We start from the raw sequence: 26684 nt of genomic DNA, 5'->3' as shown, positions 1-26684 counted from the left end.
TAATTTCGTTTGCTGGCTAAGTAACGGAATGATCTCGGCTCCCATTTGCTGTCAAGCTTATCGCTATACCACTGACAAAACAGCCGGATCTGATCACTGCGTTTCGTCCGATATTTAGTATTTCCACAAACGCTCTCCTTTGTATGGAGGTAGAAATATAACAGAGGAGAAAACAAACCAAGCTACATCCGAAGCTATAGTTAAGAAGATTAAGCCTCATATAATATCTCGTAAAACGAACAAAGAGCTACAGTGGTCAATAAAATGGTACAGTATGGGTTAGAGACATTACATAATACTTTATAATCACGATCTTAATTTTGTTTTTTATTTAAATGTCATCTATATCTTCTCTGAATGACGCAACATTCGCAGATTGGTGAAATCGACAACAGACACCTGTATGATTACAGTACATTCCATAAACAGGTGCTTGTGAATCGATTGAGTACGAAATCCACATGTTCTTTAGTAGTTTTGAATTTAATAATGATGAGTTTATGAACATTCTTAAACTTAAGACGATCCATTGCATTTAAATCTGATCGCCTCAGCTCGGACCTTGACCGGAAAAGGTCACTTTAATTGCCCGTGTTGCTTGTATAATCCTTAGTCTGGTTTTATGATTAGTGATCAATATTGCTGCTCCGATTTGCAAGCAGGAGGATGTTTACCCTGAGTCCCTGATATTGTTTGTTCGATCCTCAACGAGGCATGACGTTGATATGCCTCGTTGGAGCTAAAACACCCTGTTGTGGCCCACTGTCATCATCATTATTAAACGTATATACGAAGTGTCAGTCAATGTATATAAAAAATAGATTTATGTCACTAAAACTGAGACAAAGATGTATATATAACTGACCAATCTGCTATTTTAGTAGAAATGAAATCATTTTTTTCACCCCCCCAAAAAAAGTGTCTGATACTTGTGTTTGTGAATGCAACAGTCTTCTTAGAAGGACAAGCTTATTTGAAAGAGGAAGTAGTGAATATATATGCACATATGTAGATAGTACTGTTCTCATTGGTATCTGATGCTTAAATCATAAATACACTTCTAGCACATCAGATATTTGTATCTGCTTATAGTAATGCACAACCTTGCCAGTCATAGTATGATTGGAAAGAGTATTGGAAAAGAAAACACTCTTCCACCTCTGGGTTTGAGCAAATGACCCTTCAGTCTCTAGCAGGACATTCTGCTGCTCGACTAAAGGGAAATTCCCACTAGCTAAGGCTAGTGACTGAGGTAGCCTGATTTTTCAACTTCTACAATAGCGGTAGGCTGTAGTATAATTGTTAGAACAGTTAAGTGGTAGGACGTTTGCTACACATCATCTGGTATAATCATAATACACTGCTATAAATTTCAAGACAGGGTTATCCCCAGACTATACTTAGCAGCTGGAAACGTGTTACCTAAGGATATATGATATAGCTTATGAATATATAAACTAAGATTTCCCAGGATTTTCCTCTGGGTTGTTATACAGCAGGGATTTGACTCTGCCAATGCAAAGACTACAGACGTACACAGGTATACTTGTCCCCAGGGGGTAGAGTTTTCCCATGTGTGAATATATTATAGGGTTCTATGAGGCTACACAATATGAGTATTATACATTAAGTCGCATTATTGATCTTGGGTACAAGAAGATTATGGTTATGTCATGCTGTTAATATATGAATAGTAAGGTTTACACTGAACAGGCCAAACAATTTACAGCTCTGTTTGTATATTCTCTGAATATGTAGATCATTGCTGTCTTAAGATATGTACAAAATTAATTACACGTGCATTAAGAACTTGTGATTGGGATTCAGATGTGATTTTTCGGTTTTGAAAACGAGTAAAGTATCGCAGCATGGCCTCGTTAATGTTGTGCAAACTTAGAATAAATGGATATCCTCCAAAACATATTTACCTGGTAAGCATTGCTTTTCAATTTAACAGGCTAATGTCTATGACATGTTTGGGAATACACGGTAGCTGTACATAGATAAAAATTTTATTCAAGAAAATGTTGGACTATCAAGATTTTTGTTTAAATGAATGACCTTGAAGCACTATCAATGTCAAACATGTACAATGGTGTGTAAATTTTTCAAACAATGTCTTGGTCTATAAACTAGATTATTAAGATTTACAATTTTCTTGTCATGAACATGTAAATGATTTTTTGTGATGTTTTCAGATTACAGTGATTATTGAATATTAATTGATTAATTACCACATGTTCACACATGCTGACTATCTAGCTCAAATGTCTCATAAAAAAACTACACAGAAATGAAAATGAATAACTAAGAACATTATTTTTTTTGGCATTTTTATTGTGTATAAATGACTTGATAAGTGTATATTTTTTCATTTTCTCTAGTTTTTCATATAAATAACATTGAAATTGCTATAAATTTATGAGGCTGAAAAGCAATACTTTCTTTTCATATAATCTTTATGATAGGGAGATGTATTTCTTACTAAACAGTATAAGATCCGACAATGTCTGGCATAAGCCTATGCTTTGACTGCAGTAGCTCCTGTTTGATTTCCAGGTACCCTGGTAACTAAAAATTAATGATGTAATTAAACATACCTACAACACAAAGTATCCCATAAGTAAAGGCAATAAATGTGTGATTAAACATTGATCACCTGAAGTACCCAGGTATACACTTTTTTATCAGACCCTATAAAGAACTTTAAAAGCCCACTAATTTAAAATATATTAATAACTAACTTGTAAACAGCAATCAATTTTTGACAATACATAGTGCATAATAAATTTATAATAAACAAAAATCAATATTGATTTGATATAGATTTTCTGTGTACAGGAAAAACATAATTCAGTTTCTTGGCCTTGGTGATTATGAAATATTACATGACACCTAATCCAATTTTGTGAATGACTATAGACTTATGGGAAAAGACGCACCAAGTACAACATTATACTTTATACTGTTACGAACAAGGGAAGGCTTCAGAACAATCTGTTAGTGTGAATTTTTACACATTGGGAAGTATGACGTGCATAAAGGTAATACTTGATACAATCATTATATGTACATAATTTAATAAGAAATTATAAGATAATGCATATTTTTATGTTAATGACTGAAGTGACAACATTGTGACTATATTAGATGATATGAACACACTGAAATTTTACAAAGTGTACTTGCTACAATATACATTATTTACTGCCTGATTCATGTGTCTTTTGACTGCTTCCATCGCCATATTGGTTGTTTGTGATGTTTAAAATCAATGGTGCGGCTTAGCTGCTATACGATGAAAATATAATGAAATATAAGATCTGTAATTCAATATGTCGATTGCTTACTGCTCTGTTGCTTTATTTAGTTCACAAAAAACAAATTAATTGTTTTACCTTTGTATAAATTTCTTACAATACAAAAACACAATTTTGGGAAAATAACATTTTAGTTCCAAAATCATATGTTAAAACATCTTCTGATGGTGGTATCAATGTAGACTGGCACAAATGTTTGTTGATCAGAGATATTTTCAGTTCATGGAACTTATAAATGTGATATATAACATTTCATATGATTTTCATAAAGAACTTTTTTTCGATAAGCAAAAGGCCCTAGACACTAATATTAGGCCTGTAGCATGCTAGTATGTATATTAGAGCTACAATGTTTGTTAATATAAATGACTTTGACCAACTTTCAATGTCACAGAGATCAAATATGTTAAAATCTTTAAACAACTTCTTCTCAATAACCAAAATGCCCAGTGTGCTGATATTGCAATCAGCAATGATATACAAGAATGTACATTGATAACATTCTATCATGACCAGTATTTTTAGTTAACTGTAGAACATGTTACCATGTGAGACCAAACATGAAAATTAAATTTAAATACTACAAGATTGTTCAGTGACCATGTCAATAATTGGATCATTAGTTTTTCTTGATGAAAAATTTTTAACAACTAAATGTAACTTTTTTAGGAGATAAAATAAGGTTTTTGTATGAGTTTAAGCAGTTCATACATTAGTCTATTTAAAGGCTTATTTACGTAAGAAAAGAAATATGTTACACTGTTATAACTTTGATATTTACTTTCAAATTAATTATTGTTTATCATACCTTATAAATCTTTCAAATTTTGTTGTCAGCAAAACTGATCAGTCTAAAATTAAATAAGTTCTTTAAAATGTGGCAGACTTTCATGTCTTTTTGCCACTTGTACAGGTGGTACAAAAATGTATATACTCTTTCAACTTCTGGAGGAGCATATATCCAGAGTTTCCATTCAGAATTAAAGGAGCCCACCACTACCTAACCATGTCTTTGTTTGCAGCTTACCGTAGTCAACTGGAGTGATGAGATCATAAACAAGCTTGTTCAAGAATAAATCTTTGTCATTATTTAAATTATTAAAGTTTTTCATAATCTATATTAATGTATAGTATCTTAAGAAACCTACTTATTGTTAATGTGAGCCAAAGTACAATGCACTACTTGTACTGATATATGTAACTGTATTTGTTATACTGTTTTAACGGAAAAATAGGCTGTGATATCAATTGCAGCATGTCTGCTCAGTATTTTACATGTTTGATAATTTTTTATTAAATCAGTTATTAATTATAATTGTTTATATTTCTACACCTATACGACCCCCTTTTTAAAAATAAACTTGTTGATTTTTCAAAAACAAGATACCTAAAATCTTTAAGTTTTTTAGTTTCACTTTCAATTTGTGTTTAACTGTTTTAGTATATAGACAGATATAGACAACAAGAACATACTTGTATGTGTGGGCAGTGTACAGACAAATAGGGATAGTGAGCACAGACATGATTGTGTTTGCATTGCATGGTTGTCATTGAGATTGTAAAATAACTGCTATAAAACAAAACGTATATAGAGAAATGGATATCAAAAAAGCCATGGTACAATCATTGTATTTGATTTCTCTTCTAATGTGTTACATGTAGTGTGGAGTGAAATTTTTTTAAGCTTTCATCTTGTATTTGATATTTTGCAGTTTGAAGATTTGAAGAATCAGAAACATGTCCATATACGAGATTGGGATTTTGTGAAGAGAACCATAGAAAATATAGCTGCAGATGGACCAGACAAATTACAGGTATAACTTTTACTTATTGTATCAGAGGTATGAAGTGTACTGTATTGTTGCTAATTTTCATGCCTGAATTTATTTCACTATGTTCGTGGTCAATAAAGATTTTACAAAATTGAATACCTAGGGAACATTTCTACAGCGAATGAAAGTTGCTAGAAAAAGATCCATTATGCCAGTTTATTGACAAAAGTTCATTTCATTGGCTCGTGCAAAATTTAATCCCCTGAACTAGCCCAAACCAGGGTAGCTACAAAATTTTGGGTCTGGGAAGTTAGATAACTATACTGTTATACATGTACACGTACAGTATATTGATGAAAATTGGGTACAATTTGACAAATTTGTACTAAAAATAGAGTCAAAGACTGTTTGTTTGTCCTGTTCTGCCTCATTGGTAGGAGGAAGTATGTAGGACGTCCCACTAAGAGAGTCAGAAGATGAGGGAGGTGGTGGGTCACAACAGGCCAGGATAGGAGGTTTTGAGCTTGTTTAAGTTGAATACTGTCGACTTGAGTAGCACCTGCTGTGATTTTGACCACCTCCCTTCCCTGGCAAATTTTATATGTAGGGTTATGTCAATAACCTTAGCTTAGTGCGCATACACCTGTTAATACTGTCATTCACAGAAAAAAAAATATTGGAAAGAGCCCAGGTTTGCAATTCATCTTAAATATACAAAATGTCTGTACTGTAAACTCATGTATTTTTGTAGCGCTCAGTTTTTGTGGTTTTTCCAAAAAATTCCATTTCATGGACTCCTGATTTTGTGGATGAATATACCTCAATAACTCTACATATTGATTTAAAGATTTGTAGATAATGTATTTGTGAGTAAAGAGCACCCACGGAATCAACAAAAATAATTCCTCATGCATATTAAGGATTTTGTAGTATTTAAAATTAGTAGAATTACATTTTTATATTTGAAAGAGACTTACATTTATATGCAATTTTTAGGATTAACAAAGAAAACTTTCAATCTAAATTCCCTGTTTTTGTTGTTATATTTAATTTTAAATAATTGTGCAGAATGGTAATTTGTGTTCTATAGAAGGTATAATCTGTGTATGAAATTAAATTACTGGACTAGCATAACAAAAATGAAATAGGCACATTATCTGATCGTACAATTTCTGATTGCTTATGTTTTGTATGGAGTCTCACAAGTCTGTGTTTGGAGTTCACTGACTCTTGTTCTTGTAATTAGACTCAATAAAGCAAATACAGTAAAATTTCTTTTTTTTTCAGGTTGTTGCTGACTTTGATCGGACACTGACAAAGTATACAAACAAAGGAGAGTTATGTGCATCTTGTCATAGTATGTATTACTCGTTATTAGAGGAAATTTTGTCACTAAGAAACATACAGAATTATTTTTCTTGGAATTGATAAGACGTCCATTGGGATGTAGTTTACATGTGATATTCATCCAGCAAAAAACCAACAGACACCTCATAATAAGCCCACCCATATGTATATTGTTGTGAAGTGAAGTCTTAAACTATAAGGTGTGATTATCTGATTGTCCTGTGATAAGGCATGCACTTATTATCAAGTAAGATGTAAGGTGTCAGTCCCCCAGACATATGCTAGGATTATTCTATTTGTGAAATGATGAAAATTGGTAGAACTAATAGGATGATTTGCTTGACTGGTTGTACAAAATATGTCTTGTTTAGCTGGTAAGACAAAAACTTAATGTGTCTTCATAGCTAGTAAGACATAAAAATGTCCGGTTTAGTTGGTAAGATAACAAAATTGTACTGTTTAGTTTGTAAGACAAAAACTTTAATGTCTTTAGATAGTAAGACACATATTTTTTTGTTTAGGTGCAGGTAAGAAAAAAAGGTCTTTATGAGCTGGTAGACAAAAATGTCTTCTTTAGCTAATATGAAAAAAAAAATGAATTGTTTACCTGGTTATACAAAAAATGTCTTGTTTAGCTGTTAGTTTCCTCATTTATTATTATAATAGACACTACGAGGAGAAAAAAGGATGACATTTATAATTTTAAAAGACACCCCGGGGAGAAAAAAAAGAATTACATTCATATAAAAATGACCTTTATAGGCAGGGTTGTATATGTTACCTTTATAAACAGATGTTTGTTCTATACAGATGGTCTTTATAGACAGGTTTGTAGTTGTTAAATAAACAATTAAATATAATAGACAGATGTTTGGTATGTAGACGTGGCCATTTAGGCAGGTTTGAATGTGCAGGTCTGTTTTATTTTAAAATGTGATTATATTTTGTTCTTAACAGAAGTTCTTGAGGAGGGTGATCACCTACCAGAATTCTTCAGAGTAAAGGTAACTGTATATATTCAAGTAGATAAAGCTTTTAATAACAAAACGATGATTGTCTGATATTGCACATTAAAACTTACCATCATAAAGGACCTAATCACAAAATACATGATTGTATAAAATTACATGGTGTGGTGAAATGTTCAGGTATACTTTAATTTTGACTTGTATTAGAAAGATCTTGAAAAAAATGTTTTGAAATGATATCTTCAGGATAACTTTGAAGATTTATCCTTTTTTTTGTTGTGATATCAGTTTCTTCCTTGATTAGGTATGTTTAACATTGTCGCTGTCTGTTGAGTTGCTAATTTTTTTTTAATTTCTTCAGGCTACAGAACTGCGTGACACCTACTTCCCATTAGAAATGAACCCAGATATTCCTGTGAATGAGAAGATTCCACTAATGATAGAATGGTATGTTCTTGGAGCATCACCTCAGCTTCTGCTTCAATCCCTTAACTGCATGCAGAAAATTGCGTAAAAAATTGGGTGTCATGAAACAGATAGTTTTTGTGCCATTGACTTCTGAAATAAAGACGTGTTGAGTGGGTGGATGGAGAAAATCTGTATTTAAAATCATTTTCGAGTTGTTTTATAATTTGATTCAGTATTGTTGAAATTTCAAATTTGATTTATCAGTTTCAACATTGATCAAATCTGAATAGATAATAAATGAAAGAAAATCATAGGAGCAGGTTATTACTAGTAAATATTGATGCAAAGTGTTATGTATTTTTGTAAACCTTGTCCTATAGCATTTTATCACTGTAAGTAGTTGTTACAGGTCACCATAAACTACCTTGGATCAGAAAGCAATTTCAAAACAGAATCTGAAATTTCAGAATATCAGCAATTTCTTGTAATATCAAGTATCATTTTCAGCTTGAGAATGTAGCCAGTGGAAAAATATGATTATTTGTAAAAATTCAGCAATTTAAACAATTTCGTTGTAAAGATGGAAATATTCTTTCCCAGAATCCTGTGACCACATTAAAATATAGTTACATATAACAAGGAACATATAAGCCATGTTGCAGCTATACCTTGGGATTGTATTCGACTTAATGTTGTTAATGACTGGCCCTCACTGACCCCAGTAATATATTTATATGTGTACAATGCCTTTTACAGGTGGACAAAAGCCCACAACTTGTTGGCAGAATGTGGTATCACAAAACAGTCTATCAGGAAAATGGTGGAGTCATCAACAGCCATGCTGAGGTAAGGTTCACCTTCTCTAAAGGATCTGATAAAAAATCTCACTGCTATATAGGTTTACTACTACTCAGTTTCATACAATGTTAATAGAATAGATTGTAGACTTTTGATTCTTATACCAATCCTCATTGCCATTTACATATTGTACACTGTAATTTTGTCTAAAGCCACTAGAATTATTAAAGGGTTACATATTGTACACTGTAATTTTGTCTAAAGCCACTAGAATTATTAAAGGGTTACATATTGTACACTGTAATTTTGTCTAAAGCCACTAGAATTATTAAACTGTTACATATTGTACACTGTAATTATGTCTAAAGCCACTAGAATTATTAAACTGTTACATATTGTACACTGTAATTACGTCTAAAGCCACTAGAATTACTAAAGGGTTACATATTGTACACTGTAATTATGTCTAAAGCCACTAGAATTATTAAAGTGTTACATATTGTACACTGTAATTTTGTCTAAAGCCACTAGAATTATTAAAGTGTTACATATTGTACACTGTAATTTTGTCTAAAGCCACTAGAATTATTAAACTGTTACATATTGTACACTGTAATTATGTCTAAAGCCACTAGAATTACAAAAGGGTTACATATTGTACACTGTAATTATGTCTAAAGCCACTAGAATGATTAAAGGGTTACATATTGTACACTGTAGTTTTGTCTAAAGCCACTAGAATTATAAAGGGTTACATATTGTACACTGTAATTATGTCTAAAGCCACTAGAATTATTAAAGGGTTACATATTGTACACTGTAATTATGTCTAAAGCCTCTAGACGTTTTAAAGGGTTTGATATTGTTATCTGTAATTATGTCTAAAGCCACTAGAATTATTAAAGGGTTACATATTGTACACTGTAATTATGTCTAAAGCCACTAGAATTATTAAAGTGTTACATATTGTACACTGTAATTATGTCTAAAGCCACTAGAATTATTAAAGTGTTACATATTGTACACTGTAATTTTGTCTAAAGCCACTAGAATTATTAAAGTGTTACATATTGTACACTGTAATTTTGTTACATATTGTACACTGTAATTTTGTCTAAAGCCACTAGAATTATTAAAGGGTTACATATTGTACACTGTAATTATGTCTAAAGCCACTAGAATTACAAAAGGGTTACATATTGTACACTGTAATTATGTCTAAAGCCACTAGAATTATTAAAGGGTTACATATTGTACACTGTAATTTTGTCTAAAGCCACTAGAATTATTAAAGGGTTACATATTGTACACTGTAATTATGTCTAAAGCCACTAGAATTATTAAAGGGTTACATATTGTACACTGTAATTATGTCTAAAGCCACTAGAATTATTAAAGGGTTACATATTGTACACTGTAATTTTGTCTAAAGCCACTAGAATGATTAAAGGGTTACATATTGTACACTGTAATTTTGTCTAAAGCCACTAGAATGATTAAAGGGTTACATATTGTACACTGTAATTTTGTCTAAAGCCACTAGAATTATTAAAGGGTTACATATTGTACACTGTAATTTTGTCTAAAGCCACTAGAATTATTAAAGGGTTACATATTGTACACTGTAATTTTGTCTAAAGCCACTAGAATTATTAAACTGTTACATATTGTACACTGTAATTATGTCTAAAGCCACTAGAATTACTAAAGGGTTACATATTGTACACTGTAATTATGTCTAAAGCCACTAGAATTACTAAAGGGTTACATATTGTACACTGTAATTTTGTCTAAAGCCACTAGAATTACTAAAGGGTTACATATTGTACACTGTAATTTTGTCTAAAGCCACTAGAATTACTAAAGGGTTACATATTGTACACTGTAATTATGTCTAAAGCCACTAGAATTATTAAAGGGTTACATATTGTACACTGTAATTTTGTCTAAAGCCACTAGAATTATTAAAGGGTTACATATTGTAAGCTAAAGCCACTAGAATTACTAAAGGGTTACATATTGTACACTGTAATTATGTCTAAAGCCACTAGAATTACTAAAGGGTTACATATTGTACACTGTAATTATGTCTAAAGCCACTAGAATGATTAAAGGGTTACATATTGTACACTGTAATTATGTCTAAAGCCACTAGAATTATTAAAGGGTTACATATTGTACACTGTAATTATGTCTAAAGCCACTAGAATTATTAAAGGGTTACATATTGTACACTGTAATTTTGTCTAAAGCCACTAGAATTACTAAAGGGTTACATATTGTACACTGTAATTATGTCTAAAGCCACTAGAATTACAAAAGGGTTACATATTGTACACTGTAATTATGTCTAAAGCCACTAGAATGATTAAAGGGTTACATATTGTACACTGTAATTTTGTCTAAAGCCACTAGAATTATTAAAGGGTTACATATTGTACACTGTAATTATGTCTAAAGCCACTAGAATTACTAAAGGGTTACATATTGTACACTGTAATTATGTCTAAAGCCACTAGAATGATTAAAGGGTTACATATTGTACACTGTAATTATGTCTAAAGCCACTAGAATGATTAAAGGGTTACATATTGTACACTGTAATTATGTCTAAAGCCACTAGAATTATTAAAGGGTTACATATTGTACACTGTAATTTTGTCTAAAGCCACTAGAATTACTAAAGGGTTACATATTGTACACTGTAATTATGTCTAAAGCCACTAGAATTACAAAAGGGTTACATATTGTACACTGTAATTATGTCTAAAGCCACTAGAATGATTAAAGGGTTACATATTGTACACTGTAATTTTGTCTAAAGCCACTAGAATTATTAAAGGGTTACATATTGTACACTGTAATTTTGTCTAAAGCCACTAGAATGATTAAAGGGTTACAAATTGTACACTGTAATTTTGTCTAAAGCCACTAGAATTACTAAAGGGTTACATATTGTACACTGTAATTATGTCTAAAGCCACTAGAATGATTAAAGGGTTACATATTGTACACTGTAATTTTGTCTAAAGCCACTAGAATTATTAAAGGGTTACATATTGTACACTGTAATTTTGTCCAAAGCCACTAGAATGATTAAAGGGTTACATATTGTACACTGTAATTTTGTCTAAAGCCACTAGAATTATTAAAGGGTTACATATTGTACACTGTAATTTTGTCTAAAGCCACTAGAATTATTAAAGGGTTACATATTGTACACTGTAATTATGTCTAAAGCCACTAGAATTATTAAAGGGTTACATATTGTACACTGTAATTTTGTCTAAAGCCACTAGAATTATTAAAGGGTTACATATTGTACACTGTAATTTTGTCTAAAGCCACTAGAATTATTAAAGTGTTACATATTGTACACTGTAATTTTGTCTAAAGCCACTAGAATTATTAAAGGGTTACATATTGTACACTGTAATTTTGTCTAAAGCCACTAGAATTATTAAAGGGTTACATATTGTACACTGTAATTATGTCTAAAGCCACTAGAATTATTAAAGGGTTACATATTGTACACTGTAATTATGTCTAAAGCCACTAGAATTACTAAAGGGTTACATATTGTACACTGTAATTTTGTCTAAAGCCACTAGAATTATTAAAGGGTCACATATTGTACACTGTAATTATGTCTAAAGCCACTAGAATTATTAAACTGTTACATATTGTACACTGTAATTTTGTCTAAAGCTAGTTACTATTATATGTACACTGTAATTATGTCTAAAGCCACTAGAATTATTAAACTGTTACATATTGTACACTGTAATTACGTCTAAAGCCACTAGAATTACTAAAGGGTTACATATTGTACACTGTAATTTTGTCTAAAGCCACTAGAATTACAAAAGGGTTACATATTGTACACAATTATGTCTAAAGCCACTAGAATTTAAAGGGTTACATATTGTACACTGTAGTTTTGTCTAAAGCCACTAGAATTATTAAAGGGTTACATATTGTACACTGTAATTTTGTCTAAAGCCACTAGAATTATTAAAGGGTCACATATTGTACACTGTAATTATGTCGAAAGCCACTAGAATTATTAAACTGTAAAATATTGTACACTGTAATTTTGTCTAAAGCCACTAGAATTACTAAAGGGTTACATATTGTACACTGTAATTATGTCTAAAGCCACTAGAATTATTAAAGGGTTACATATTGTACACTGTAATTTTGTCTAAAGCCACTAGAATTACTAAAGGGTTACATATTGTACACTGTAATTATGTCTAAAGCCACTAGAATTACAAAAGGGTTACATATTGTACACTGTAATTATGTCTAAAGCCACTAGAATGATTAAAGGGTTACAGATTGTAAAATTTTGGCCACTAGAATGTTAAAGGGTTACATATTGTACCACTAGAATGATAATTACATATGTCTAAAGCCACTAGAATTATTAAAGGGTTACATATTGTACACTGTAATTTTGTCTAAAGCCACTAGAATTACTAAAGGGTTACATATTGTACACTGTAATTATGTCTAAAGCCACTAGAATTACTAAAGGGTTACATATTGTACACTGTAATTATGTCTAAAGCCACTAGAATGATTAAAGGGTTACATATTGTACACTGTAATTATGTCTAAAGCCACTAGAATTATTAAAGGGTTACATATTGTACACTGTAATTATGTCTAAAGCCACTAGAATTATTAAAGGGTTACATATTGTACACTGTAATTTTGTCTAAAGCCACTAGAATTACTAAAGGGTTACATATTGTACACTGTAATTATGTCTAAAGCCACTAGAATTACAAAAGGGTTACATATTGTACACTGTAATTATGTCTAAAGCCACTAGAATGATTAAAGGGTTACATATTGTACACTGTAATTTTGTCTAAAGCCACTAGAATTATTAAAGGGTTACATATTGTACACTGTAATTTTGTCTAAAGCCACTAGAATTACTAAAGGGTTACATATTGTACACTGTAATTATGTCTAAAGCCACTAGAATGATTAAAGGGTTACATATTGTACACTGTAATTATGTCTAAAGCCACTAGAATGATTAAAGGGTTACATATTGTACACTGTAATTATGTCTAAAGCCACTAGAATTATTAAAGGGTTACATATTGTACACTGTAATTTTGTCTAAAGCCACTAGAATTACTAAAGGGTTACATATTGTACACTGTAATTATGTCTAAAGCCACTAGAATTACAAAAGAGTTACATATTGTACACTGTAATTATGTCTAAAGCCACTAGAATGATTAAAGGGTTACATATTGTACACTGTAATTTTGTCTAAAGCCACTAGAATTATTAAAGGGTTACATATTGTACACTGTAATTTTGTCTAAAGCCACTAGAATGATTAAAGGGTTACAAATTGTACACTGTAATTTTGTCTAAAGCCACTAGAATTACTAAAGGGTTACATATTGTACACTGTAATTATGTCTAAAGCCACTAGAATGATTAAAGGGTTACATATTGTACACTGTAATTTTGTCTAAAGCCACTAGAATTATTAAAGGGTTACATATTGTACACTGTAATTTTGTCCAAAGCCACTAGAATGATTAAAGGGTTACATATTGTACACTGTAATTTTGTCTAAAGCCACTAGAATTATTAAAGGGTTACATATTGTACACTGTAATTTTGTCTAAAGCCACTAGAATTATTAAAGGGTTACATATTGTACACTGTAATTATGTCTAAAGCCACTAGAATGATTAAAGGGTTACATATTGTACACTGTAATTTTGTCTAAAGCCACTAGAATTATTAAAGGGTTACATATTGTACACTGTAATTTTGTCTAAAGCCACTAGAATTATTAAAGGGTTACATATTGTACACTGTAATTTTGTCTAAAGCCACTAGAATTATTAAAGGGTTACATATTGTACACTGTAATTTTGTCTAAAGCCACTAGAATTATTAAAGGGTTACATATTGTACACTGTAATTATGTCTAAAGCCACTAGAATTATTAAAGGGTTACATATTGTACACTGTAATTATGTCTAAAGCCACTAGAATTACTAAAGGGTTACATATTGTACACTGTAATTTTGTCTAAAGCCACTAGAATTACTAAAGGGTTACATATTGTACACTGTAATTATGTCTAAAGCCACTAGAATTATTAAAGGGTTACATATTGTACACTGTAATTTTGTCTAAAGCCACTAGAATTATTAAAGGGTTACATATTGTACACTGTAATTTTGTCTAAAGCCGCTAGAATTATTAAAGGGTTACATATTAGAATTATTAAAGGGTTACATATTGTAATTAATGTCTAAAGCCACTAGAATTATTAAAGGGTTACATATTGTACACTGTAATTATGTCTAAAGCCACTAGAATTTAAAGGGTTACAAGGGTTACATATTATTAAAGGGTTACATGTACACTGTAATTTTGTCTAAAGCCACTAGAATTATTAAAGGGTTACATATTGTACACTGTAATTTTGTCTAAAGCCACTAGAATTATTAAAGGGTTACATATTGTACACTGTAATTATGTCTAAAGCCACTAGAATTATTAAAGGGTTACATGTTGTACACTGTAATTGTCTAAAGCCACTAGAATTAAAAGGGTTACATATTGTACACTGTAATTATGTCTAAAGCCACTAGAATTATTAAAGGGTTACATATTGTACACTGTAATTTTGTCTAAAGCCACTAGAATTATTAAAGGGTTACATATTATACACTGTAATTTTGTCTAAAGCCACTAGAATTACTAAAGGGTTACATATTGTACACTGTAATTATGTCTAAAGCCACTAGAATTACTAAAGGGTTACATATTGTACACTGTAATTTTGTCTAAAGCCACTAGAATTATTGTAAAGGGTTACATATTGTACACTGTAATTTTGTCTAAAGCCACTAGAATTACTAAAGGGTTACATATTGTACACTGTAATTATGTCTAAAGCCACTAGAATTACTAAAGGGTTACATATTGTACACTGTAATTATGTCTAAAGCCACTAGAATTACAAAAGGGTTACATATTGTACACTGTAATTTTGTCTAAAGCCACTAGAATTACTAAAGGGTTACATATTGTACACTGTAATTTTGTCTAAAGCCACTAGAATTATTAAAGGGTTACATATTGTACACTGTAATTTTGTCTAAAGCCACTAGAATTACTAAAGGGTTACATATTGTACACTGTAATTATGTCTAAAGCCACTAGAATTACTAAAGGGTTACATATTGTACACTGTAATTATGTCTAAAGCCACTAGAATTATTAAAGGGTTACATATTGTACACTGTAATTTTGTCTAAAGCCACTAGAATTATTAAAGGGTTACCTATTGTACACTGTATATGTCTAAAGCCACTAGAATTATTAAGCTGTTACATATTGTACACTGTAATTATGTCTAATTAGTCTAAAGCCACTAGAATTATTAAAGGGTTACATATTGTACACTGTAATTATGTCTAAAGCCACTAGAATTACTAAAGGGTTACATATTGTACACTGTAATTTTGTCTAAAGCCACTAGAATTACTAAAGGGTTACATATTGTACACTGTAATTATGTCTAAAGCCACTAGAATGATTAAAGGGTTACATATTGTACACTGTAATTTTGTCTAAAGCCACTAGAATTACTAAAGGGTTACATATTGTACACTGTAATTTTGTCTAAAGCCACTAGAATTACTAAAGGGTTACATATTGTACACTGTAATTATGTCTAAAGCCACTAGAATTACTAAAGGGTTACATATTGTACACTGTAATTATGTCTAAAGCCACTAGAATTACTAAAGGGTTACATATTGTACACTGTAATTATGTCTAAAGCCACTAGAATTATTAAAGGGTTACATATTGTACACTGTAATTTTGTCTAAAGCCACTAGAATTATTAAAGGGTTACATATTGTACACTGTAATTTTGTCTAAAGCCGCTAGAATTATTAAAGGGTTACATATTGTACACTGTAATTTTGTCTAAAGCCACTAGAATTATTAAAGGGTTACATATTGTACACTGTAATTTTGTCTAAAGCCACTAGAATTACTAAAGGGTTACATATTGTACACTGTAATTATGTCTAAAGCCACTAGAATTATTAGACTGTTACATATTGTACACTGTAATTTTGTCTAAAGCCACTAGAATTATTAAAGGGTTACATATTGTACACTGTAATTATGTCTAAAGCCACTAGAATTATTAAAGGGTTACATATTGTACACTGTAATTATGTCTAAAGCCACTAGAATTATTAAAGGGTTACATATTGTACACTGTAATTTTGTCTAAAGCCACTAGAATTAATAAAGGGTTACATATTGTACACTGTAATTTTGTCTAAATCAACTAGAATTACTAAAGTGTTACATATTGTAAAATGTAATTATGTCTAAATAAACTAGAATTACTAAAGGGTTACATATTGTACACTGTAATTATGTCTAAAGCCACTAGAATTATTAAAGGGTTACATATTGTACACTGTAATTATGTCTAAAGCCACTAGAATTACTAAAGGGTTACATATTGTACACTGTAATTATGTCTAAAGCCACTAGAATTACTAAAGGGTTACATATTGTACACTGTAATTTTGTCTAAAGCCACTAGAATTATTAAAGGGTTACATATTGTACACTGTAATTATGTCTAAAGCCACTAGAATTACTAAAGGGTTACATATTGTACACTGTAATTATGTCTAAAGCCACTAGAATTACTAAAGGGTTACATATTGTACACTGTAATTATGTCTAAAGCCACTAGAATTATTAAAGGGTTACATATTGTACACTGTAATTATGTCTAAAGCCGCTAGAATTACTAAAGGGTTAACAGTATAGAAACAGATTTGCGATTCTAGTACCAGGGTCCATTGCCATATTATAAAAATGACAGAAATGCATGGAAATCTACTGGAATGGAAAAGACTTTATGATTTTGATGCTTGAAAAGACTGGATATATTTGTTATGCTATATACATGTAGAGACATTTCTCCAACATCCAACATCAGCACCAACATCCAAACTAAGCCTTTCTGTAGATATTGATGTATTTTGCTATAACATGAATTCGGTTGGATTCATCAAACTCAAACTTCATACAAAGACTTCCTGCTCCAATTGGTTCCAGGTGTTGAAGAAATCTCTATCTCACTTGTCTTCCTTTAACAGTCACAATACACCTCTGTAAATGGCTTACATACTACCAATAGTACCTCAGGGTCAGGGTCACAATGACTTACTGTTGTACAGCAATCTCTACCAGAGTTGTCTTCCTTTAACAGTCACAATACATCTCTGTAAACGGCTCACAGGCTACCAATAGTTGACCTCACCGTCTTGGTCAAAGTTTGATGTCAGGCATCCCTGACAAGACTAACAAAGGGAAAACCTGTAGACTGTTTTGTATGCTATCGATCAACATTAACAAAAACATGCACATTCTCAGGGAGAAAATTTACAAATATTGTAGCCAAATTATCATCAGTTATCACGGATGTCACAATATATGAACATGTATCTTTAGAATATGTCGTCAGTTGAAATGCGAATATAAAGTACAAAATATATACCTGATATCATTCACAAAATTTATAGCCACATTAGTCAATGTTATTATGAACACACATGCATTTTTCAAGAATCTTGAAATGGTGTGAACAGTTTGCAGAGGTGTTATATAACATACCACAATGTACACTAGGAGAGATTGGGTCTGAAGATTAATGGCCCAAATTTTACTTATTTTGTGCTATAGATAGAAATACCTTCAACTAATACTCACACTTCATCTTGTCCTATGATTGAGAAGTAAAGCAATTTGAGTTGATGAGGTAGATATAAGTTATAATACAGCTTTACCTCTTGCATTTTGAATTAAGGATAAATTGTACTCCGAACAATGTATTATATAAGAAATATCTTGAAATCTAAGATACAAGTTCCAACTTTCTTCAGTTTAAGGGATTTTGTACTCTCATTTAGTAGTAATAGGGTACATAGATAATAATACAAAAAACATGTAATGTATTAATTTGAGCTTTGTTTTTCCAGAGACGGATGTGTATGGCTGTTTGATCACTTAAACACACATGAAGTTCCATTACTGATTTTCTCTGCTGGTATCGGGGATGTATTGGAGGAAGTGATTCGTATCCAAGCAACTTATCATAGCAACATGAAAGTTGTGTCAAACTACATGGCTTTTGATGAATATGTAAGTTTCCAAGCCACACTACATGTATGAAATATTCCTGCTATCACTGGTCTGAAATGGTTTAAATATCTTTATTCCCGACCATTTTATTGTGTCAAACTCTGTTTGGAATCATTGTGGTGTCTTACACAAATGTATATGTTTTGTACATATTTACCTCATAGCATAGTATCATGGTATGCACCTCATTCTATAACAGTCATTGGTGAAAGGGTCAAAGATCACATTTGGCAACTTTCTGCTATTTCATCAACAATGAGACTTGAATACACTTCAAAGTTAGGGCGTTCTTGTTATAGAGGCATGTATGTATTTCTTAATAAGTTATAATGACACACAGAAAGATCTATTATAACAATAGGATAAACACAGAAAGATCTATTATAACAATAGGATAAACACAGAAAGATCTATTATAACAATAGGATAAACACAGAAAGATCTGTTATAACAATAGGATAAACACAGAAAGATCTATTATAACAATAGGATAAACACAGAAAGATCTATTATAACAATAGGATAAACATTTACCCCTTGTATGAAATGTAGATAAGATTTTATAATTGATTCTTAGTGGTTCTATAAAGAATAATATGCAATGCAAGTTTATATTTTATTAGTATATAACTTTATGTAATGTTAATATAAAGAGGTACATTTCTGTTTGGTGTAGGACCGTATGGTTGGATTTCAAGGAGACATGATTCATGTTTACAACAAATGTGAGAATGCGATTCATGACTCTGATTACTTCCCGCGTCTGGAGAAACGGTCCAACATCCTGCTTCTTGGGGACGGGATCGGGGACCTGAACATGGCTGATGGGGTGACCAATGTAACAAACAAACTTACAATAGGATTTTTAAATGTGAAGGTAGGTACTTGTTTCTCTGTCTATGCTCACCAGCTAAAAATACATCATGAAGCCAAATGATAAAATGTCCAATCTTATCTTTCAAGAAAAGTTGAAATAAGTGTCAACTTTGAGAACTGCAGTAACCTGTTTCTGTTACATAATCCTCATTATATGATGCTGTGTCTTGTGTATTTGCCAAGCAGGCTTAGAAAAACGTGTACTTAATACATTTTGTTTTGTCATGGAGGATATTTCATAAATAATGTGGAAAATTATTTTGCTTAAAGGTATTTAGATAATTTTGTAAACAGGTACATAGATCTTACATGTTTGTTGTCTGGAAAATAAATTTTAATTCTTACTGGTTGAAATAGTATTTTCAACTTGTGAGACTGTATAGAAAAACTAAGAAACATTGAAGTTTGTTACATTCAAATGTAAATATGAAAAAATGAAGACATTTCTTTATCAATGTTTTTGATACATGAAGTTGTACTGAATTTTACATTTATTGCTTAAATCTGTTTCTACAGATTGAAGAGAGCTTGGAGCTGTATATGAGTAAATATGACATTGTGATATGTGATGACGAAACCATGGACGTAGTGAACTCAATTGTGGAGCTTGTAACCGCGAAGTAAATTATCAGCCCTACAGATTTAGGATAAGAAACATTCACCACATGTGTTTAATGAGTACTATACCTCTGTACCAAGACCTTTCAAAGGATAAACTTTTACATAATTTTTTTACTTTTATCCTTTTTTCACAGAGACATATGCAGATATCAGTAACATTGCCGAAAGTGTAGTTTTATTGCAAATTGTAAATACGAAAATGTATTTTTTGCTAACATAAAATGCACATTGCTATATATATTTTTAACCAGTAAAATGATAACAAGACCCATTTTGAGGAGAAACGAATGTCATGTATTTGTACTAAACGTACATATGATATATTTCCTGCATAATAATATCATCAATTTAAGTTTCAAGAAAATAATATCCTGTAAGAAATTTTAGATATTTGTTAATTTGATATTAATCACCAACTGCATGTACCCCACACTAAACCCAAGGAGTCAACAAAAAACACTTTGTTAAAGGTCATGGGATGGGCTTATCAAAAGACAAAAAAGTATCATCTCCTAATAACAGTAAATATGGGTGGGCTTATTACTAGATATCAACTTATTGCTTGAGAAATTCATTATAATGATAAAGTATTCAATATTTCCCATCCAAGTAGGTACAAAAAGAAAATTTCCTTGTAGAATGGGATATAGTTAGGAACAATTCAATGTGGTACTTATACTTCCAATGTGTCCTATGCGGTCTCCTGAATGTTTTTGTTGTCATCAAAGACCTAATGAGAAACTGAGATAACTAATGGGGTTTTAAAATCATATTACTTAAACAGTTGCGTTACAAACTCTACTAATAAATCTCTATATATGACATGTCTGTCATACAAGTCACATGTCGCACGAAAAACAAGGTTTTAGACTGTCTTGTCCTTGTTTTAAACTCTACTATTAAATCTTTATACATGACATGCCTGTCTTACAAGTCACACGAAAAAAAAGGTTTTAGACTGTCTTGTCCTTGATTGTGTCCTGAAGTGTGTTTAATTTTTTTTTTTGGTGCAGGGTTAAATGTCCTGATTGAGTCTGATGAATCAGATTATCTGTTTTTTTATCTCGTAATTACAATACTGTGGTTCAAGTAAGCTTGTGGCATTACAATAGTTCTGTATTTGGTATTTTTGTCTGTTAAAATTTCAACCTTTCATGGAAGATCAGAAAGCGCCTACTTAAACATCTAGCCACATGAAAGTAGATACAAGGGTTTTACTATTGTGTGAAATGTCTTGTTACTGACATGAAAAGTTGGTTGTTTTTAGAAAGGTACAGCAAAGACTGGGTGTATGCATTTGAAATCAGAACCTGTGATAGTCAAAGAAGTTATTGTACATTCTTTCATGGTACTGACTTAATTGAGAAGAGTGTCCCTGCTGTATCTCACACCATATTCTAAAGAAGTTGGGCTCCCCTTACAGACCAGGAATAGACACCTGACAATAGCTTCTTGAGAAAAAAAAGAATATGTGAGATTCACACTGCTTGTAATTGAATGTTTGCTGGAATTGTCACTGTGATCTCTACTGAATTGTGATACATTTATACTTAACTGAAATAAGCTATATGTTTTGATACTACACAAATCTGAATTTTTTCTCCACATGTTTTGAGGTAGACTTGTTAGTTCAATTTTCGTTAAGGAATTATATGTACAGGTTTGTTGTGTTTTCAGTCTCATTTCTATGTTGTTTTTTTTGTATTATGTTTTTTTTTTTTTTTACTTTTTTGTTAAAATACCCCAAATAGATAATCCCAGAAGATTGTTATATACATTTATATTAATTTTTTTTTATAAATGCCCTGTTCACATTATATATCCCTCAGTCAAGAAACACTTGGTCGGGTGGCGCAGTGTTAATGCACTCGCCTTTCACCTAGCCGACCGGGGTTCGATTCCCGGAACGGACGTGAAAAGGTAAGGGGTCACCTGCCCGACCACGTGGGTTTTCCCCGGGTACTCCGGTTTCCTCCCACAGTAAGACCCTTCGCGCGCTTACATCCGGGCCAACAAGAGTGATTAGTATAAGTTGACATAACTTGTTTCGCAATTGTTGTAAAATAAATAAAGTTTATTATAAGAAACACTGTCCTATGTACATCATATGTGTTCTATACCAGTATCAAATGGTCAGTATGGGACTAGAACCTCCAGTTCATTTCATTTATCCAGGAGATTTTAAAGATTAAAATCTTATTTTCATTTTAAAATTGATATGTTTTATTTTTACAGAGTTAAGCACAGTAGATGAGATTTTAGTAAGACATTGAAACAAAAATGTGATTGAATTTTATGAGCAAGTAATTTTTAATATGTGTTTTAAGTCTGTCGGACTGGAACAACAGCTTTCCAGTTTAGACCCTTTACTCTGAAAGATCATCATAAGTGTGCAAATCATATCAAATTGAATGATACTATATCAAATTAAAGAAATGTGATGATTTTCCGATACAAGATTTTTTCTTCTAAATTTTCTTCATTCTAACATTGACTCTTTTTACTATTTGATTAAAACTGGGTAAACCATATTCAAAGAACTAAATATACTGGCATTTAGCTGGAGAGTATACAATTTCTGAAGCCTGAATAACCACTGTGTTTATAGTTCATAGAATTGAATAAGTATTTTATAGTTAGAGTATTCTCCCCTTGATTTCCTCCCAGTGCTGAGCTGACCCAGATAAACACAAAACACCTGTTATAATTTGTCAAAAATGTGTTCACTTTCTCCTCGTATCTACATGTACAAGGTGAGTGAAGAAAGAAGTTTGTCACATGACCTATTGTGTATGAACAGGTTACTTTGGTTCTGTACTTATGGTTTTCCTAGAATTGTAGCCTTAACGGTATATGGGTGCTTATCTTTCATTTGCAATTATTTTTTGGTATTCTATTGTTTTTTCTTCTCCCTCATTTGCTGCTGCTTTGTATGTTTGGAAACATTACTAATAGAATGTATACAAGTAATCAATATTAAGAAACAACTTTGATGACAACTGCATTTTTTTTATGAATATATAGTTTAGGACGGCGTCATATACCTTCAATACTTGGAAGTTTTATTGCAAGGATGTTAAACAAAATTTTACTCTGTAGCATGACATGGAGAATTTCCTGTGTAACCATAAATAATTGAAATAATCAGATTTGTAAAGCAATGAGCGTTTCCGTCACTTTAGTATATTGCAAAAGGAAAATAAATAAATAAATAATAATAAAATGGTTCTGTTTAGTAAGAAGATTATTACTCATGATTGTGAGGAATAATGATGTGTAAATTTATTTTGAAAACAAAGTTTTTGGCAACATGTCATATAGAAAGATATTAATTATTTATTTACTTGACAAGTAATGATGATGCATGTACTTTCCTTAGTGAGAAATATGAGAATTGCAAACTGGATGTGATTTGAATGATTTAGAAATACAATGTTGTTCCTTATTTTGTAAGGAGTCAGAATAATGTTTGTTATTTAATGATGCAAAGTGTAGTACATACAATGTAATGTTATGATAGATAGTAGTTTGCTGTTATGGTGTGTGTGAGTTACTGTAATGATTTATGCCTAAATCACTAAATTGCTGGAATGTCATATTGTGATACACTTTGTGATAAAGTAGAGGGAAATAGTTATGGTGTAACTGTAGATGTTATTTTTATCTTTGTCTCTGATGAATGTGAATCTCTTGACAAGGACTTTTATATTCCACAACCAGTGACACCATTGATGAAATGTAATTAATCTATTCACCTTTATCTATTGTACAACAATTGCAAAAAAAGTTTCTGAGTCTTATATTCATTATGGCCTTATGTATTTTATGGCCCGGATGGAAGCACACAAGGGAGGTTACTCCGGGAGGAAACTTGAGTACCCAAGGAAAACCCATGTGGCCGGGCAGGTGATTTATACCTTTTCACATCTGTTTTAGGAATCAAACCTCAGACGTCAGGGTGACAAAGTTACCGGTTTGTCATCTGACGACCTAAAATGCATTGTTCTACATCCATTAATGAAAAGTAGGATTACAAATAAGAATATTGTCCATGTAAATCCTTGGTTTTTTGTTTTGCTGTTTACTCACAAAAACCTTTTTTTCATTTTTTCCGTTTACTCACAAAAACCTTTTTTTCATTTTTTCCGTTTACTCACAAAACACTTTTTAAAATTTTTTCCCCTTTTCATTATTTTACTTATATATTTACAATTTCATGTAATTTTCTATGTACATTACTTCTCTATCACTAAATACTTACGATTGGCAAATGTTGGCAATTTAATACGTGTACGTATACATATTCATCACTAGAACTCGGTTTTCATTGGTGGTCGCCATCGTTGCCATTTGTGAAAATGAGAGATCATTGGCAATTTTGAAATTAAATGGTGAAAATATGCAAGTTACGTGTTTTCCCTAACTTAATGATATGTCAAGACTCTAGAATGTATATTAATGTGGCTTGTTCTAATTCAATGGGTTTTTTTGTTGTTAAATTCCTTTTCAAATGAAAAAAAAAACTTTGAGAGAAAAATCAATTATGAAATTAGTTTCCAATTAATCAAAATGTTTCGGTGCAGAATTTCCTTATCTTAAAAACCTGTGATTCACAATCAAGATTTAACAGATTGTAACACAATGGTGTCCTTGTATCACAAAGTCTCATTACTGTACAATATTGTCACTGGTGTACCATTTGGTTGTTGTATATAATTCTTTAATTTTCTGCTGTCAGAGTTATGTTATATGCCCTGGTTAGAAATGCTTTGGTTGGATGTTTTGAAGTATAAATGTTCATTCTACTTTTGAAATCATTTGGAATGTTTTTAATTGTACACTCCTGTGCCTAATCAATTAAAAGAATAGAAATATTTGAGGGATGCTATCGTTCAGCTGTTGTGATTAAAGTCTTTGACAGCACTCAACACATTTTCTTTCTGCCATTTGACATTGCTGTGATGCAGCATGTTTTAAGATTATACAGTTGATTAGTAAGTGAATACTTTAATTTAGATTTTGATGAAGTAGAGCCGAAGGATGAAAGCACATAAAAGAACGAAGGATAGATCGAATGAAAAATTTAAACCTGATTACCGTTCACATGAGTAAGCTTTTGGGAAGAAACCTTTCAAAAATTGTTCTCATGCGTTCACTGATAAATTGTTTATTCATAATAAACAGGAAAAGTAAACAATCAAACCGTACATATTTATCGTGATACCATAGAACTGACTAAGATCTAGATAAGAAATCCTACTCGGGACACAGCGATTTATAGCGGAATTAATTATTAGGTGTTTATGTGTTAACAAATTCCATCGGCGACCTATCAGAGAAACTCTGCTTAGGAAAATATCACCAGTTAAACACCGACACATCACCAGTTAATCACCGACACATCACCAATTAAACAACGACATATCACCAGTTAATCACCGACACATCACCAATTAAACAACGACACATCACCAGTTAATCACCGACACATCACCAATTAAACAACGACACATCACCAGTTAATCACCGACACATCACGAATTAAACAACGACACATCACAAGTTAATCACCGACACATCACCAATTAAACAACGACACATCACCAATTAATCACCGACATATCATTAGTTAAACAACGACACATCACCAGTTAATCACCGACACATCACCAATTAATCACCGACACGTCAACAATTAAACACCAACACGTCAACAATTAAACAACGACACATCACCAGTTAATCACCGACACATCACCAATTAATCACCGACATATCATTAGTTAAACAACGACACATCACCAATTAAACAACGACACGTCACCAGTTAAACAACGACATATCACCAATTAAACAACGACACATCACCAATTAATCACCGACATGTCATTAGTTAAACAACGACATGTCACCAATCAAACAACGACACATCACCAATTAAACAACGACACATCACCAGTTAAACAACGACATATCATCAATTAAACAACGACACATCACCAGTTAAACAACGACACATCACCAGTTAAACAACGACACATCACCAATTAAACAACGACACATCACCAATTAAACAACGACACATCACCAATTAATCACCGACATATCATTAGTTAAACAACGACATGTCACCAATCAAACAACGACACATCACCAATTAAACAACGACACATCACCAATTAATCACCGACATATCATTAGTTAAACAACGACATGTCACAACGACACATCACCAATTAAACAACGACACGTCACCAGTTAAACAACGACATATCATTAGTTAAACAACGATATATCATGTACGGTTTGGTAAAAAGGGTTAGCTAATATTGCGG

The 26684-nt window shown here is 31.6% G+C and overlaps 1 protein-coding gene across 1 annotated transcript; it reads left to right on the top strand.

The window, feature by feature from the left end:
* Nucleotides 1-205: 205 nt before the first annotated feature.
* On the top strand, nucleotides 206-25277 carry LOC132552048 (7-methylguanosine phosphate-specific 5'-nucleotidase A-like). Its single transcript, XM_060216188.1, has 9 exons — nucleotides 206-267; nucleotides 5033-5134; nucleotides 6380-6449; nucleotides 7397-7443; nucleotides 7769-7854; nucleotides 8572-8661; nucleotides 18690-18852; nucleotides 19529-19729; nucleotides 20245-25277. The coding sequence occupies exons 1-9, from the start codon at nucleotides 265-267 to the stop codon at nucleotides 20350-20352; spliced, it is 870 nt and encodes a 289-aa protein (XP_060072171.1). The 5' UTR covers nucleotides 206-264; the 3' UTR covers nucleotides 20353-25277.
* The last annotated feature ends 1407 nt before the right edge of the window (nucleotides 25278-26684 follow it).

The sequence above is a fragment of the Ylistrum balloti genome, unplaced genomic scaffold (assembly GCF_031769215.1).
Source record: "Ylistrum balloti isolate Yb309-2 unplaced genomic scaffold, AGI_CSIRO_Ybal_v1 Utg370232, whole genome shotgun sequence".
Taxonomy (NCBI): domain Eukaryota; kingdom Metazoa; phylum Mollusca; class Bivalvia; order Pectinida; family Pectinidae; genus Ylistrum; species Ylistrum balloti.
The sequence above is the reverse complement of the archived record's forward strand: the minus strand, read 5'-3'. Positions and strand labels throughout refer to the sequence as shown.

Bases quoted from the DNA above. Each gene is read 5' to 3' on its own strand.
- LOC132552048 (XM_060216188.1), top strand. The intron at 8,662-18,689 runs GTAAGGTTCACC...TTGTTTTTCCAG, and splicing joins TCATCAACAGCCATGCTGAG to AGACGGATGTGTATGGCTGT. The intron at 19,730-20,244 runs GTAGGTACTTGT...CTGTTTCTACAG, and splicing joins TAGGATTTTTAAATGTGAAG to ATTGAAGAGAGCTTGGAGCT.